At 34.0% G+C, this 17,187-nt stretch overlaps 3 protein-coding genes across 4 annotated transcripts; 2 read left to right on the top strand and 1 right to left on the bottom strand.

Annotated features, from left to right (window-relative positions):
• Positions 1-880: 880 nt before the first annotated feature.
• LOC124824305 (putative WRKY transcription factor 2) lies at positions 881-5,626 on the top strand. Of its 2 annotated transcripts, XM_047296725.2 has the most exons (6): positions 881-1,215; positions 1,766-2,242; positions 3,233-3,421; positions 3,664-4,535; positions 4,623-4,778; positions 4,862-5,626. In XM_047296725.2, exons 2-6 carry the CDS (start codon positions 1,793-1,795, stop codon positions 5,433-5,435), a joined length of 2,241 nt encoding a protein of 746 aa, XP_047152681.1. In that variant the 5' UTR covers positions 881-1,215; positions 1,766-1,792; the 3' UTR covers positions 5,436-5,626. The 2 variants fall into 2 exon arrangements, with proteins under 2 accessions (XP_047152681.1, XP_047152689.1); XM_047296733.2 differs by lacking the exon at positions 881-1,215 and having other exon boundaries at positions 1,248-2,242.
• A 3,421-nt stretch (positions 5,627-9,047) lies between these two features.
• On the top strand, positions 9,048-13,702 carry LOC124824296 (nucleoid-associated protein At2g24020, chloroplastic-like). Its single transcript, XM_047296714.2, has 7 exons — positions 9,048-9,288; positions 9,739-9,893; positions 11,368-11,468; positions 11,544-11,583; positions 12,080-12,151; positions 13,338-13,394; positions 13,487-13,702. The coding sequence occupies exons 1-7, from the start codon at positions 9,198-9,200 to the stop codon at positions 13,559-13,561; spliced, it is 591 nt and encodes a 196-aa protein (XP_047152670.1). The 5' UTR covers positions 9,048-9,197; the 3' UTR covers positions 13,562-13,702.
• Positions 13,703-14,352: 650 nt separating this feature from the next.
• On the bottom strand, positions 14,353-16,379 carry LOC148201531 (UDP-glycosyltransferase 88F5-like). Its single transcript, XM_088108982.1, has 2 exons — positions 15,526-16,379; positions 14,353-15,176 (listed from the first exon to the last, which is right to left on the bottom strand). Exons 1-2 carry the CDS (start codon positions 16,307-16,309, stop codon positions 14,497-14,499), a joined length of 1,464 nt encoding a protein of 487 aa, XP_087965108.1. The 5' UTR covers positions 16,310-16,379; the 3' UTR covers positions 14,353-14,496.
• Between the last annotated feature and the right edge of the window lie 808 nt (positions 16,380-17,187).

Here is a 17,187-nt window from a genome sequence, read left to right as displayed (position 1 = left end):
ATGAAAACAAATACTAACTTTTTTCTAAAACCCTAAAATATAATTAATTTCACATCTGATCCCAATCGTACATAATTATTTATAATTAAATGGTCGAATAGATTTTACATGAGTATACTTACAAATTTTCATTCAACAAAATAATATCTATGATGTAATAGAAGATAATTGTCAAAAAACTAAACAAATTATCATGCGTTATTTGTAACTTAAAAAACGTGTATAAAATTATGTTCAATTATTGTAAAGAGACAATAACACACTTTTTGATATATATATATATATATATATATATATATATATATATATATATATATATATATATATATTATTGAAGATGTTTGTCTAATAACTGATGAAAGTTTATTAAAAGGTATAAAATGAGAAAAGAAAAACATTAAATAAGACATGAAACTAATGGAATGTAGTAATCTATAATTAATATTAATTTATGGAAGAGAATATATTAAAAAATGTGTTAACATCCTCCATGATTGCAACATAGCTCCTAAAAGAAAACAAAAACAAGAATTTGGGTGTGTTATTATTGATTAAAATAAAAATGAAAAAGAAAGAATTGAAAGGGAATGAATAAGTGTCTGAAAAGAGAATTAAAGATAGGATATGTTTGTGTGTCAAAGATTCCTTTGATTTTTGAGGTCCACCACCATTTCTCAATCATCTCTCTTTTCTCTTCCACCTTCCCCACAAAGTCCTTATACCCTTTTGCTTTAACAACAGTGCTAATTATTTTTCATTTTCCAGATTAATAACAATGCCATAATTAATTAATTTTTAAAAAAAATTATTTATTTTTTTATTTATGCAATAAAAAATATGGCTCTTTTTGTAACTATTCTCCTTCCTCTTCTTCCTCTTTTTCCTCCTTCAACAGCACAATCATTTCATTTCATTTCTATATTTTGAGACAATTATTTCTAAACACACAACAAAGCACAACACAACACAGCCAGAGAGACAACAAACAACTGTTAGAAACAACATCAGTATGGTGAGAAAACATAGTTGGATCAAATTCCATTAACCGAGGAAAAAAAAAGAGAACCAACAAAAACCCAGATAACTGGTTGGGTCGGGTTCGGGTTTATCGGATCCGTTTCTCTGGTTCCAACCGTTGATGTTGTTGCTGTCGCGGTGATTATAGTGCTCGTGGTTGTTCTCTTTCAGGAATCTCAATAATTCATTGTTTTTTAGGTAAACTCATGCATCATTCTCTCTCTTTTGTCTCTTTCTCTTTCTCTCTCTGTCTCTCTCTCTTTCCCTCTGTTTTTTTTCCTCTATTTTTTGTTGTTGTGTTTTTACCTTGTTTGTTTGATGATTTAAACGATTCTGAAACAATGTTGTTGTTCGTTGCGTTTGATGAATTGGGTCGTGTTTTCTGTGTTCGGATTGGGTTCCTTTTTGTCCCATTTGAGGTTTATATTATTTTCTTGTTGCGAGGAGCGGATAGAAGAAAAAAAAAAGGATCTTTTTTTAATCTATAACTCTGAGACTTTGTCAAATGGTGAATGAGAAAAGTGGGGGACATGGATTTTTAAAATTTTTATTGTTGAAAGCGTTGTCCTTGGTGATTCATGTTGGCAGGGTTGTCCTTTATTTTGTCAGCCAATTAGGCAAATTGCATATATGTCTGTAAACAAAATCATTTGCTTTTTCTTTTGAGTAGTTGTCATTTTGTGTTGCAGGAGCTGAAGGTGGGGTTTCTATGTTTTTGCCTTATTTTCAGAAAATTTTCTGTTTTCAGGTTAGGTGTTCTTGGGGTGAGGTCTGAATGGCTGGGATTGATGATAATGTTGCCCTTTCTGGCGATTGGGGTCTTGCTAGCCCAAGTCCAAGAACATTTTTTTCTAGAATGTTAGAGGAAGAAAATGTAACAAGATCAGTCTCAGAGCATTCTGGAAGTGGTAGAACTGGGGAATTCTTTTCAGGACCACATGAGCCTAGTGAGACAGGGAAGAGAAACATGCAGGATGCAACACAAGATGGAGATTCTGTAGCCCAATTGAGTTTTCAGACCGAGCAAAAGCCTAACTCCAGAGGTGGTCTTGTGGAAAGAATGGCTGCTAGAGCTGGGTTTAATGCTCCTAGGTTGAACACTGAAGGCATTAGATCTACTGATCTTTCACTCAATTCTGACATTCAGTCTCCTTACTTGACCATCCCACCAGGTCTCAGTCCTACTACACTTTTAGATTCTCCAGTGTTCCTTGCAAATTCACTGGTGAGCTCTGGTTTATTTGTGCTCTGTGGTTTTTTTTATCAAATTTGCTTTTTATTCCTTCAAACCCCAAGAATATAGGATAGATCCTAGATTTGGCTGTTAACATGCTACGCCACACTACAAATCACGCACTGTTATTTCTTCTGATGTCTGTGTCTGATATGATAGACAACAGTTTGCATGACTGTGTATTTAATTCTTCCATGTAGTATTTTTGTCTTAGTTTGGACAATCTGAGGATTCATTCCAGGTCATTTCTTCAACTTGTACAATGGTTTTGTTATGTGATCTCAAGGTTTCCTAAGAATGACCCTTTCTGTTTCACTTCCTGGTTTCACGCTTTCATTTTCTTCCTTAGGTTTCTTTTCTGTCCTTTCTTAAACTCCTGAAATTTCATTAGCGGCATGCTGTTTGGTTAATATGGTAAATCTTTTCTGACATCATAATTTTGAAGTATACTCTGGAACAGCTTGAAAGAAATCATGTCCCATTGTGACTTTTTCCTTTTTCAATGTACTTTTTGTGCAGTAGTTGGTGCATTCAGACATAGAATTATATCTAAATATATGTTGGTACTTTCTACTTTGAAAAAAATGATAGGTAGGACCCTGTTGTCTTGGTAATGGTATGTGACTGTGCTTATAATTCTATTTGATTTTCATTTTATAGTGTTACTCACATTTTCTAACATGGAAACTATAAGTTGCTTAGATTCTTACTGCTCTGCATGCTGTGCAATGAGGCACCTTTATTATGCTCTTTCTAGACATCTGGTGTCAAATTTAGATTTTAGAATCTTAAATTATCTCTTTTTGTTTTACTTGGTTCTGTTGACATTGTTCTGTTGACATTGTTCTGTTGACATTGTTCTGTTGACATTGTTCTGTCTCTTATTGAGCTATGAATTTATCTTCTGTTGTAGGAAATTGATACCTGGTTCTGTTGACATTGTTCTGTCTCTTATTGAGCTATGAATTTATCTAATTTCAGGCACAGCCATCTCCAACAACTGGAAAGTTTCTGTTTATGTCAAATGGCAACATGCGGCACCCTGAATTATCATCTGATGCTCCAGAAAAATGTAAAGATAATGGCTTTGATGATATCTATACATCATCCTTTGCTTTCAAGCCTGCAACAGACTCAGGCTCCTCTTTCTATCATGGGGCTGGAAGAAAAGTAAGCACATTCTAAAAATTTTTTTATTACCAAAATGTAGATACTAGTTTTTTGACAAAATTACTTTTCAGTCAACATCCCATGTCATTAGCACACATTTTTGTGCAATTATTGATATTTAGATTCAAATTAGATATACTAAGGATTTGTATGGAGTTAGTTGACACTTGACAGTATGTGTTGGCAATGATATTTATATCTGTTTTTCCTTTTTGGTCATTTAGTCTGTCCTCTGTTTGCAGATAAATCCAACTACATTTCCTCAACAATCCCATCCTGGTATTGAGGTTTCGGCTCAGTCAGAAAATTCTTTTCATTCCCAAAGTGTTGATGCTGCCAAAGTTCAAACTGAGAACAAAAATGGTCTTCATCTTCAGGCAGACTTTGCCGAATCGCCTCCTGAAAAGGATATTAAAATGTTTCCAGCTGATCAAAGGGCTTTTGATGCTGTTGGTGGTGGCATTGAACATTCTACACCAGTTGAAGAGCATGGAGATGAAGAAGGAGATCAAAGAGCCAATGGAGATTCAGTGACTGGTGGTGTTGGGGGCGCACCATCTGATGATGGATATAACTGGAGAAAATATGGCCAAAAACAAGTGAAAGGCAGTGAGTACCCTCGAAGTTACTACAAGTGTACCCATCCAAACTGTCAGGTCAAGAAGAAAGTAGAACGATCCCACGAAGGCCACATAACTGAGATCATCTACAAGGGAACGCACAACCATCCAAAACCTCCTCCTAGTCGCCGATCAGGCATAGGTTCAGTTAACCCTCACACTGACATGCAAGTTGACAACCCTGAACATGTTGAATTACACAATGGTGGTGACGGTGACATCGGCTGGGGTAATGTACAAAAGGGAAATATAGCTGGAGCTGCTAACTGGAAGCACGATAACCTTGAAGCAACATCATCAGCATCTATTGGCCCTGAGTACTGCAACCAGTCCAATTTGCAGACGCAAAATGGTGGTACTCTTATTGATTCAGGAGAGGCAGTTGATGCCTCGTCTACTTTCTCTAACGAAGAAGATGAAGACGATCAAGGCACTCATGGTAGTGTATCATTAGGTTATGATGGGGAAGGAGATGAATCAGAGTCCAAGAGAAGGTACTTACATACCATTAGCTTTTATTTTTCATGCAAAACTGATATTTATCTGTCTTACATATTGAAATCAATGATCTATTTTCTCAGGAAACTGGAATCATATGCAGACCTGAGTGGAGCTACTAGAGCCATCCGTGAGCCTAGAGTTGTTGTACAAACTACCAGTGAGGTAGATATCCTCGATGATGGTTATCGGTGGCGCAAGTATGGACAAAAAGTTGTCAAAGGAAATCCCAACCCAAGGTGGTCATTCTACCACAGAAATTATAGTAACAATACATCATTTCTTTTGTGGTAAAAATCTGAATGTAGTTGTTTTGCTGCAGGAGTTACTACAAGTGCACAAATGCAGGCTGCACAGTAAGGAAACATGTGGAGAGAGCATCACATGACCTTAAATCTGTGATCACCACTTATGAGGGAAAGCACAACCATGATGTTCCTGCTGCTCGTGCCAGTAGCCATGTCAATGCTAACGCGTCAAATGCCAACCAAGCTTCTGGTGTTCTTCATAGCCATGTTCATAGACCGGAACCATCTCAAGTACATAATGGCATGGGAAGGCTTGAGAGGCCATCCCTCGGCTCGTTCAACCTACCTGGAAGACAGCAGCTAGCACATTCCCACGGCTTCTCCTTTGGCATGAACCAACACATGCTATCGAATCTGGCAATGTCAGGGTTAGGCCACATGCAAGCCAAGCTCCCTGTCATGCCTGTTCATCCATTCTTGGCACAGCAACAACAGCAAAGTCCTTCAAACGATTTTGGTTTCATGATGCCAAAGGGAGAGCCAAATGTAGAGGCTATTCCTGAACGTGGTGGTGGCCTTAACCTGCCAAATGGCTCATCAGTGTACCAAGAAATCATGAGTCGCATGCCCCTTGGACCTCACATGTAAAATTTCATTCCCTGATTCTTTCTTCAAAGAAAACACTAATGTTTTTACATCTTATAACATACATATATATAATATATACATGTGTAATGCTCGGGCATACATAGGTGAACTTTTTCATTATTAGACTGTCATTGTAATGTTTGACATTCTTCATCACATGAGCAAAGGTATATGTTGTTTTATTTTGCTGATTTATTGCATTCAACAAATCCAGGTCAATTTCAGAAACAGTGGCTATGTCACTGATAGATTGTGTTTAATTTAGAATTATTCTCCATTGAAACTATGCTTATTAGATTCAACATTGACCAAGACACTTTATACAATTATTTGATTGTTTTGCAATATCTTTGACAAATGATAACAACATTTGCTTCACTGACATCACACACTCATTTGTCTAACAAGCGAGAAAAAAAGTCTACATTATTACGACTTGTTTTGCATTTTGTTTACTAATAGAATAGTTTGACCTGAAAATGGAAAAAAATTATTGAGATTCATAGTGTTGTTGAATATTTTGGTTTTAAATATTTGAACATAATTAGTTTATATTGTTTTTAATCAAAATTCAATTACAAAACGAGGGTCAATAGCATATGTTTCCACTGACAACATTTTTTAAGGCAAGTTTGTCAAACAAAATCTAACTTTCACCCATCGAATGTCCACAAAGGTATTTTAGTTTTCCTACCATACAATTGTGCTAAATTTCATTTTGATAATTCTGCAATGACCAGAATTAATTTTGAAATATTTTCCACTTAAAGGGCATTGATTGATGTCAGGAATATATAAAAGTCAATATTATATATGGTAAAATGTAAACCAATCTTAGACAGTCAAAGTATAACTTATTTTTTACTATTTATTTTTTGAAAGAACAAACGTTGAAATTATGCAGAACTTGGTAGAATCATTTTCCAATCTTCATCCTAAAATTCTGATTAAAGAAATCAAAATTCCCACTAATGTGAACATACACAAACAATCACAGGAACTGTGAGCAGTTTAGATACAAATTGAAAAAACAGAACAAGAAGCAACAAGAGAACAGAAACTGATAAAATCATGAAAAGCGTGAGTGTGAATCAGGTAGAGTTGTGGTCCATCCATTCATATAAAGTGCATCATCATTGATTCCCCTCTCTATGAAAACTTCCAACTCCAACACCCCTCAACAAATTCTTACATCATGTCTGAATGCACCCACAATATTTGTAACAACATTCAATCAATGCAAGATCATCTTTCCAAAGGAGCTGCATACCTTATTTTGCTGTTATGCAGTTTTATCTTAATCACAGTTTCTCATAAAACTGCATTTTCTTATATCAACCATGGTTTTATCAGGAATTCATATATATCTAACAAATTCTTATGCAAAACATCAAACTTTTTCTGTTGAACTTGAAATTAGTTAATCTAACACAGTAGATTGAAATTTCTGGTAAAATAATACAGGAGACTGTTTTTTAAAATATGTATGACTATTATATCATCAAATGTGATGAAGATGATCACAAAGATAATGCAAAACAGTTCAATCAGTTTTACAACACTACTAATCAAATGATCAACCACAAGTTTCACAATGGTGCTAGGAAGTGAATGAAGTCCATGAGTCAACCAAGTTGGCAATAGCATTGGGCTGTTTCTTCCTGTACCTCATCAACATTTTTCCTACATATCATCAACCGGATTTTCCTTTCCGGAACATATTAGATCAATTTCAGTAATATCTTCTCGGAAGACACTCTTCCCACCCTTATTCCAGATCAAACTTTCCGGAAACCTGTGATGGGGGTGCAGGAAGAAGGTCTGGTTATCTTACAAAATGTGAATATGATATTTATCAACTAGATTAACCCTTAAAGGATAATAAGTATAACTAGCATGAAACCAATAATAAGAATTTAGCTATTTTGTAACAACATTAACATAATTTTCTTGAAATATATAAAACTTGTTTGAATAAAAATATAAGAGGGTTGAGAAGTTTAAAGTCTAAGAAATATGGAAGAGCCAAAAAGGAACTCTAAAAATGTAATAAAATATTGATGATGATATTTATCAATAGATTAAAATTTTTGAAATTGATGTTTATAAACATATGAAAAAAATTGAAAAAGATATAGCATAAAAAATATTTTACAAGTAAATATATATATATATATATATATATATATATGTGTGTGTGTGTGTGTGTTCATATTTATTAATATATTGAAAAGTTTTAAAATAATTTTTATAAATATATAAAACGTTGAAATCGATAAAACTAAAAAAATGATATTGGTAATAAAATAGAATGTGAGAATCTAACGCTTAAAACAATATAAATTGTTTTTGAAGATAAAAGGCTGAAAAGTAAAGTTTAAAAAAAGAAATTGAAAGCATGAAAAAAAATGTAGTAATTAACATAAAATGCTTTAATATGTAAAAACCAAAAGTTTGAAAAGAAATAAAAGATTTGAGAAGGCTAAAATATTAAAAACATGGAAAAGGTGAAAATTATTATTGTAAAGTTGCAAAAGGTTCAGATTAATATTATTGACAGTATGAATATATTTATTAATAAACTGAAATATTTCAAAACAATATTTATGCGGATAAAAAGTTTTAACTAATGCAAATAAAAATAAAGTTATTTAATGCTCAATAAATTTATATGTTCTAATTAAGTTTTATTTTTAGATTTTTTTTATTAACTTGATATGATCGTAGCATAATTTTATCCCGTCACCTTGTCGTAAAATATAATTTTATAATATAAAATTAAGTTTTTAATGTAAAATTTTTAATTTTATTAATTTTGTTTGAACTTCAATAATTAAAATTAAATATTTTGTAATTGTCAACATTAACACATTAACTTCAAAACTTCTAAAAATTTTAAATTTACAAAGTAAAAGGTAAAAACAATAAAAACTTGTTCACATATTAATTACACATTAAAATTAATTACATGGTAATTACTATTTGTGTTCAATTATTTAATTATTAATAAAGTTTAAATAAAATTGATGAAATAAAAACTTTATATGAAAATTATACTTTTTTTTCATTATATTAAAAATAAAATATATTTAAACTTATTGGATTCATTATCAATATTTATAAATAAAAAAGTGATTAAATGTTTATAAATATTTAATAATAATTTGAAATTTTTTAAATTAGAAGCAAGTATAAATGTGCGAATGTTAATATTTAAAACAATATAAAATATCTAAAAAATTATAAGGTTGAAAAATATAAAAGAATAGAAAATAAAGCTTTAAAATTATAAACAGTAATTTAGTCAACATAGAGCTAAGATAGATGGTTGTCCACATGTAAAGATGTGATCTTGAGTTGTAATGTTTAAAATGTCTCGAAAATATAAATTTTTTAATGTAATCTTCAAAAGTATATACCAAAATGTTTAAAACTATATCATATAAAGTGTTATCTTTGTTACTCTTGAAATCATTGAGCTGTAAGAAGTTAATTTGACCACACAAAAATTGAAATTGTCTTTATTTTAAATATTGAAAAATAAATAAAATTAAAAAAATTATGAAAACAAAGATATTAAAGATGGAAGTTTTGATTTGAATGCCTATGCAAACGTGGGACACAACAAAATCATAATCACCGCTGAACCTCGTTTCACTTTTATCCAATATCATACCACACTTCCCATTTCAATCTCATCCTTCTTCTCTGCACACTTCAAAAACCCAAATTCCAACCTCTTCTTTCCTCCTCTGCAAGTCAATGGCAACCACGCCTTCTCTCACTGGTGCCTTGTCAAACTCTGTCGGACTCCGTGACTGGAGAAAGCATGCCCCTTTGTCAACCTCTCTTTGTGAGTCTCTCTGTTCATTTATTTTCATTTGGGTCATCTCAAGATTCGTAAAGATTGCAACTTTTTTGCCGTGTCTGGGCCAGTGTCTTTTTGTTTTTATCATGCTTGGTTTTGGGGTTTCAATTAGTTTGTCTAAATTGTTGTGTTCTTTTCTTTGCTTATTTTTAATTTTCATGGGGTTTATCTATTTGTGGCTTTTTGGGTTGTTGGGAGAGGGGATCTTTTTTTGTATTGATTCGGATGTGATGGACAGTGGGGTGATGTAAGTCTCTGTTAGTTAAGGCTTGATTTAAAATTTGCCCTTCTTGATTGAGAATATGTTTACTTATATGATATAGTGATGAACTTGAACATTATAAGAGTTTATGTAAGGTGGGTCCATGGTTGCTTTTGATTCACAAAATTGAATTGTTATCCAAAAGTTACTCATAGTTGGCTGTTGTTAAATAGGTAAACTAAGCTCCTGTTCAAATATAGTTGATTTAAAGATAATATCTCGATGTGGTTGTCGGAAAGTTGGTCATGGCCAAAGAGGTTTCCAATTATATGCTTTATTTGGAGGGAAGAAAGACAATAATGGAAAAAGTGACGATACTCCTTCTAAGGTTAGTGTTTTAGTGCAGTCAATGTCATGTTTATACTCACGGGATCACATATTTGCTTCTGTTTACATCTTTCTCCTTGGATTACTTATTTCATTCACATTCAAGGTAATGGTTTTTGAACATAATTTTTATGCTATTTGAACTAAGCATTATGATCATTACAGTCACACCATTTTGATGCTGTGTCCACGTCTTGGACACATCACTCTCTTGCAAGAGGTAATATTTGTGAAATGTAGAAATACTTTTGTCTGGGTTACTCCCTACACAAACATGCTCCTTTTATAAGAAACAAGTAATCCAAGTCTAAGAAACACCTCTATAGTGCCTACTAGCAACTACAGAAGCCCCTAAACAACTGTCTATCTTGATTAACTTTCATGCTATACATTTTTAAATGCATTGGATACTATGTACATTGGTTATAACACGACATCATCCCATAACATACTGCATTATCCAAAATGATTTAAAATATATATAATTTCTCATTTAGGAGGATGATAATATGTAATAGGGGTAGAAGGAGGGCAATGGGGAATCACAAGATCAGATTTCCCATTCTTGGAAATCTTGGTCATTCCCTCTTATGGATCACCCTGAATGCTGTCCATGTATCTAGAACACCATGGTACATGGAAATAGAAATGGGGTGAGATTTAACTATTCTCAGTAATATAGTCCAAGAAAAATGGTTTCTCACTTGATTCATTCTAGGGTGTTCAAGGTTTGAAGAACAAAGATAAAACAAGTGGTTATAAGTTTGCAAAAAGATACATTTCCTTGATGCTGAAGATAGTTTTGAAAACATGAAATCATCAACTATTATAACTTTTTAATCATCAACTTGGATTTGACTTGACTCCTACACTACATTAACTAGCAGTTAGCAGTAAGCCAGTCATAACTCACAATAATAACAATTTATACTTAAGAGAGAGAGATCAGGTAATCAATCACTTCCAAATGAAATATATGATTAAATGTACTAATACAAACAGTATTTGGCTAAAAGATGTTGATGGTAAACAATACTTGTTGGAAAAATGTCGGCAGTAAACAATATTTGTTGGAAAACATCAACGGTAAACCATATTTGTTGGAAAAACATCAATGGTGAACAATACTCAGTAGAAAAACATCAACAATAAACCATACTCATGGAGAACTGTGATGAACAGCAACACCAACTGGAAAAGACTTCATGAAAAAATTAACTCATCGGAAAAATGTTGGCGGTGGACAGTACAAACTCATTGTGAATAGTCATATGAATGATGAACAACAACTTCATAAGTGGAAAATTAGCTAGTGGGGAACAACAGTGCTGACGGTAAACAGTAATGCCGACTATGAACAATGACACTTGGGAATGTGAATACAGGAATATAAAATTCCTATGTATTTTTGTTGTGAGTCCTAAAAATTATTCTGGATAGTTGACAAATGACATTTTATTGTGGAATCGTTCTAGGCAGGAATTCTTGGAAACATGCAAAATCTTTACGAGACTGTGAAGAAGGCACAAATGGTTGTCCAAGTTGAAGCAGTGCGGGTGCAGAAAGAACTTGCAGCGTATGGCTTTCTTATTATACAATTTTAGCTTTGCTTGTTTTCTTTTTATAAACAAGCGTTTGTTCTATTATGCAGAGCAGAGTTTGATGGTTATTGTGATGGTGAGTTAGTGAAGGTATAGTTTTTTCCTGCAGAATCATTTACTCTTTGATCTCCCTTTAATTTGATGGCTAAGGCATCTTGCCAAGGAGCACATAGTCAATTGAAAACTGAGTCTACAATACAAACCATAGATTTCAAGGGGTTGCCCTCTTTATACACTTTTCTACCCGGATCGGTCTTTGATGGAAATACGTGGAGGTTGACTCAGCACCAGGAACATTACCAATTTTCAATATTTAGTTTTCCTTCTAAAAGTTAAAACTTGGAATTTTATTTTGTACAATCAGTGACAGTATTTTATATACCCTATAGCTATAACTATACATTAGATGAGGTTTTTCCAAGAACAATGTCATTCATTATTTTTGCCAAATGTAGTTTTTCCAACTGATATGTTTTTCTATCCTTATTCATGATCATGATTTTTGCATTAAATTATCAATAATTATATATTAATTTGAAAATATAATTATCTTTGATCACTTACTTTTAGTTATGTATAATTTTAGGTAACGCTGTCAGGGAACCAGCAACCTGTAAGAACCGAAATTACTGAGGCAGCTATGGAATTGGGACCTGAAGTAAGTAAATAATTCATGTGATGTTGTGTTTATATTCTCTTTTTTCTGTTTTACCAGTTATGCACACTCGTCAGGTGAAACTAGACTGAGCATGTAAATTGTCACATTCAAAGATAACAAAAACCATTGGAGTATAATGGCTTAAGTACTAGGTCCTTTCATTATTATAGTTTCTGTTAGGTTTCTGATTTAGAAAACCTAATTTCCTCACAATACTCAAACACACAACAGCGCAGAAACAAGAGATAACAAAGAAGTAATATGTATTGTATGTATTTACTGCAACTAAATACAAAGATAATCCGGGAGCCTAACCCCCCTCCAAGGTCCAAGACCTGTTTCTATTCAGACAAAAGCCCCCTCAAACGACAAACAAAGGTCTAGTTATTCCTTCTCTCTCCCTAACAACCTAACCAACTTTCCCGCCATTTTCTACTCATCCTCTAGTGATCGGTATTAACAACACCCTACCGTTCGGTCCTTCTCTCTCTCTCCCTTACCGCCTCCGTTCGGTATTATTATAGATACCGTTCGGTATTATTATAGATACCGTTCGGTATTATTATAGATACCGTTCGGTATTATTATAGATACCGTTCGGTATTATTATAGATACCGTTCGGTATTATTATAGATACCGTTCGGACCCCATACAAACCGTTCGGACCCCCCATACCGTTCGGTACTCTTCTTCCTCGGTACTCTTCTTCCTCCTCCTTTCATAGACTCTCCAACTCCTAACAGTTTCTTTCTTTCATTCATGTCAATTGTGAAGAATAATGTTTTGGTTTGGAAATATTTGCTAAAATCCTAAAAATTACTGTTCCTCTCATTTTCCCTGATCCTCAAGGGCCCATAATAATGCTAAATCTGGACTTTGTTTGAATAAACTTTTCCATATACATTTATATGAAAAGAAAGTGCATTGAACTTGTCTCTGTAAATTAAAACACTTTTGCATTTCAACTTTTGGACTTGTTAAATGAACTAGTTCTATAGAAGTTTGAAGGGAAGTAGTTGGTTTTGACTAAGATGTTTAATTCGTTTAATCTTTTCATTCTTTTTCCTTATGTATATGTGAAGAAACTTTTCCATATATGACCCTTTATTTGTAAAAATATCCTGATGTGGTGTTTAATGCCAATAACAAAACTATTATTTATTATTAAACATTTGTGGGTTGCAGAAACTCTCCCTATTAATCACTGAGGCATACAAGGATGCACACCAGAAGAGTGTCCTGGTAAAAATCCTTATTTTCAAGAGGAAGAACAAATATTCATTTGCATCTGAGTTTATTGAATTGAAAGAGAATGTTATTGCTTATGTTTGTAGGCCATGAAGGAAAGGATGAATGATCTTGCACAGAGCTTAGGAATGCCACCGGGTCTTAGTGAAGGATTGAAGTGATGTATACTTTAAATTCTAGACTTTCAACATTGGCCTCAATTTTGCACAAACATGTTCATTTACTATGGCTGTGAATTTGTACTCTTGCTTATTCAGAAAGAAATGTAATCCTGGAATTATTTGAAATTTCTGTTTTTCACATTTTACTCGCATCATTTTTGCTGGAATGGTGAAATTTTGCTCAGTGTCCTGTTATCCTAGTCTTTATTCACATAGAAAACCTCTGCATGGTTATTAGATTTGTTGTCTTGCTATAGTACGAGAAACTGAGACATGAATGGAGTTCTGTAGACACAGGGTCTGGAATTTGAAAGAAAATTACCAATTTCTTGTGAAAAGTTTTTCATTTAGAAAAAACAAAAAAGAAGAGAAAATGGTGGAGATTTTCACATTTTCACTGGTTACAGGTTTACATGAATAGTAGTTTTGTTAACTTTAATAGCAACCATAAAATTATGTGTTATGATGGTTTACACCAGCTCATATTCTAGTTCTTTTTCCAAGCTTGTGTAGGATATAGTGAAAACTCAAAATAATAAAGTTATTTTCCATAGAAATTTTGCAAATATTGTGATATGTTAATTAAAAGTATAAGTGTAGAATGTTTCATAACAATTAATTCAAAATTCATAAAAGTCACTCCTGAATTATATATTCTGCATGATAGGTGGAATCTTAACACCAGTTTCTAATAACTGCATTTTCTCAGACCAACTATAATTTTATTAGGAATTCATGTGCAGCAAACGAATTCTTGCGCAAATCATCGAACTTTTCTGTTGGACAGGAAATTGGTTAACACAGTAAATTGAAATTTATGGTAAAATAATACAGGAGACTGGTTATTAAGATAAACATATATGGCTATTATATCATATATGATAAAGATTATCACAAAGATAATACAGAACAATTAAACCAAATCTACAACACTTCTATGAAGCGAATGAAGTCCATGAATGAAGTAAGTTGGCAAGTGCTGTTTTGGAAGATCCAAATTGTGCAACAGCAGCCATAGCCATTTGTTTGAGTTTGAAGCTTCTCTCTCTGATCTCTTTTGTCTCCATCACTTCCCTCACTCTCTTCTCTACTTCCTCTGCACTTACAAACCCATCTTCTACCCTCTGATTCACGCCAACAGCCACCTTCATCTCTCCCACCATCACCTCCCTGTTCACGTGCTGCTCTGCGTACAGTGGCCATGCAACCATCGGCACCCCCGCCACCACCCCTTCCAACACCGAGTTCCACCCGCAATGACTCACAAACCCCCCCACCGACTCACGACTCAGTACCTCCACTTGAGGTGCCCAGGCCTCCACCACCATTCCTCGATCCTTGGTCCTCTCAAGGAACCCATCTGGCAACACCGAAGCCAAGTCGAATGCATCCCCTGGCTTTGCTGCTTCCTTATTCTGCTTTGCTCCCTCCTCTTCTAATGGCCTTTTCACAACCCATAAGAATCTCTTCCCACTCTTCTCTAACCCTTTCGCTATCTCTTTCAACTGTGACACAGAGAACGATCCTCTGCTTCCGAAACACAGATACACCACGCTTCTGCTAGGTTGTTCCTCCAACCATCTCAGACATTCCTTGCTGTCACTTCCTTCAGCATCTGATTTCGTACAAACCAAAACAATAAAAGTTCACACTCACTGTATCAGACAGAAATTCATGTGTACCAAAAGATTACTAAGAGGTCTTGACAAGACATAAGATTCTGTCTCTCAAACAAGACATTGCATTTATATGTTTTTATTTATTTTCAATTATGTTATATTTTTCTGTAGATAATGCTACACTGATGATGCACGTTAGAACAACTACTAGTCTCGAGAAGAGTCAACCATGGCATTCGTGGTGGGTGTGTTGAGTAAAACGTAACAAGAAAAAATGAATTTGTATTGAATCTCGAAGCAAGTGGAAACATTATTATTAAAAAAACATCATGCACGTGACTAAACCTGATTGTTGAGCTTCCGCTATAAGTGGTCCGATATAGTAAACGTGAGGTCCACTTTCGGCGTTTGGAAAACACGCGCCCTCCGCCACGGCGTTAACCGCCAGAGGCTCGAGCTCTGGAAATGAGTTCACTATAATCCCACGCGCCTTGGGAAGGCTCGAGCAGAAGTAGAGCATGTCCCAGTAGGCAGGATCGCCCCTATCTAACAGGGGTTCCGGCATGTTCACCGCCTTCAGAGGCGCGTTGCCCGGCACGCGCAGTTCCACCCCGACCATATCCTTAAACGACTCGCTCCTCTGTTCGTGGAGTTTCGGAAAGTACGAGAAGAGTGCGAGAACGGCGGCGCCGGAAGTGAAAAAGTAGTAGACTGGGATTCCCATGGAAGAAGCTGATTCCATGGCGGAAGTGCAGAAGAGGTCGATAACGAAGGCTTTGACGGCGGAGGTTTGGGAGATTTGGGAGAGGGAGGTGGCCACGCTGGAAGCATTTCCTTTGATGAAGCCGAAGGCTCTGGCGGCGAGGCTTACGGAGGTTGAGGCGGAGAGTGGGATGTGGGGTAGACGGAGGAAGGAGATGGAGGGATGGGCGGCGGTGATGCGGCGGATATAGACTTCGATGGCGGGGTGGTCGAGGAGGCCCGTGGTGAGGATGATGGTGATGTTGAAACGGTGCGTTTGGATGAGCTTGGCAAGCTCAACCATGGCTACAATGTGGCCTATGCCTGGTGCTGGATACATTACAATTGTGTCCTTTTCCATTTTGGTTGGTGAAACCTTCGATGCCATGTGAGGATGTTTTGTGGGTTAACAAGGAACTGCATTTATATCAGAAAAAGAAGGAGATGATTGAAGAAGAGAAAAATAAAAGAAAATAAAACTTACAAAAAGAAATATACAGACACATGATCATCATTAATTAATTTATTAAAAGAAAAAAATCATTGAATCATTTTAAATAAAATAAAAACTTAATTAAAGATAAAAATATCAAATTGAATAAACTAATAAATTTTAAAACCAAATTACTAATTAAAAAAAATCATTTAGTTGTGTAAATAATACCAGCATATAAAAAAAGTAGGTTATTATAAAATTTTCACTAACATACTCCATTAAACTAATGCCAGCTTGTATAAGACAAGCTGCTCAGCATGTAATATTATAATTGTAAATCATCTCAACCATGATTTATTTTCATGTTTTAAGATGATTTTTGACATTAAATTTAAATAAAATGCAAAGTAATTGACTTTTACAAAAGGAAAACTTAACATACATCAATTTGGAATTTGATTTTAAGTTTTGAATTAAGGATTATAAATAAATTGGTCTTATAAATATTATTTATTCAAATTTTTAAATCAATTATGAGATGATATTGAGTATCTATATATCTGTTTATTCTCCGCATGATATTCGTATATATTTCAAATTATTAAAATATTTCTAATTTATTAAATAACCTAAAAATAATTATTGTCACTATTTATATACATCTTTTAATTTTATTTAAAGAAATTTTATTTTATTGCATAATTTTTATATTTCCTCTCATTTGTTTATTTTTGCGATATCCACCACATATTTTTAAGATATTTTTTTTTAAGAATCCAGAAAATAGAGTATTGGAATAGATATGTGTATTAAAATAATAAGACGAACAA

Source organism: Vigna umbellata, chromosome 3 (assembly GCF_029865625.1).
Source record: "Vigna umbellata cultivar VRB3 chromosome 3, Vumbellata_1.0, whole genome shotgun sequence".
Classification (NCBI taxonomy): Eukaryota; Viridiplantae; Streptophyta; class Magnoliopsida; order Fabales; family Fabaceae; genus Vigna; species Vigna umbellata.
This window is presented reverse-complemented; position numbering and strand designations above follow the sequence as displayed.

Bases quoted from the DNA above. Each gene is read 5' to 3' on its own strand.
- LOC124824305 (XM_047296725.2), top strand. From the start codon at position 1,793: ATGGCTGGGATTGATGATAATGTTGCCCTTTCTGGCGATTGGGGTCTT. The intron at 3,422-3,663 runs GTAAGCACATTC...CTCTGTTTGCAG, and splicing joins ATCATGGGGCTGGAAGAAAA to ATAAATCCAACTACATTTCC. The intron at 4,779-4,861 runs GTGGTCATTCTA...GTTTTGCTGCAG, and splicing joins AAAGGAAATCCCAACCCAAG to GAGTTACTACAAGTGCACAA.
- LOC124824296 (XM_047296714.2), top strand. From the start codon at position 9,198: ATGGCAACCACGCCTTCTCTCACTGGTGCCTTGTCAAACTCTGTCGGA. The intron at 9,289-9,738 runs GTGAGTCTCTCT...GTTGTTAAATAG, and splicing joins CCCTTTGTCAACCTCTCTTT to GTAAACTAAGCTCCTGTTCA. The intron at 13,395-13,486 runs GTAAAAATCCTT...TTATGTTTGTAG, and splicing joins CACACCAGAAGAGTGTCCTG to GCCATGAAGGAAAGGATGAA.
- LOC148201531 (XM_088108982.1), bottom strand. From the start codon at position 16,309: ATGGCATCGAAGGTTTCACCAACCAAAATGGAAAAGGACACAATTGTA. The intron at 15,177-15,525 runs GTTTAGTCACGT...GTACGAAATCAG, and splicing joins AGCGGAAGCTCAACAATCAG to ATGCTGAAGGAAGTGACAGC.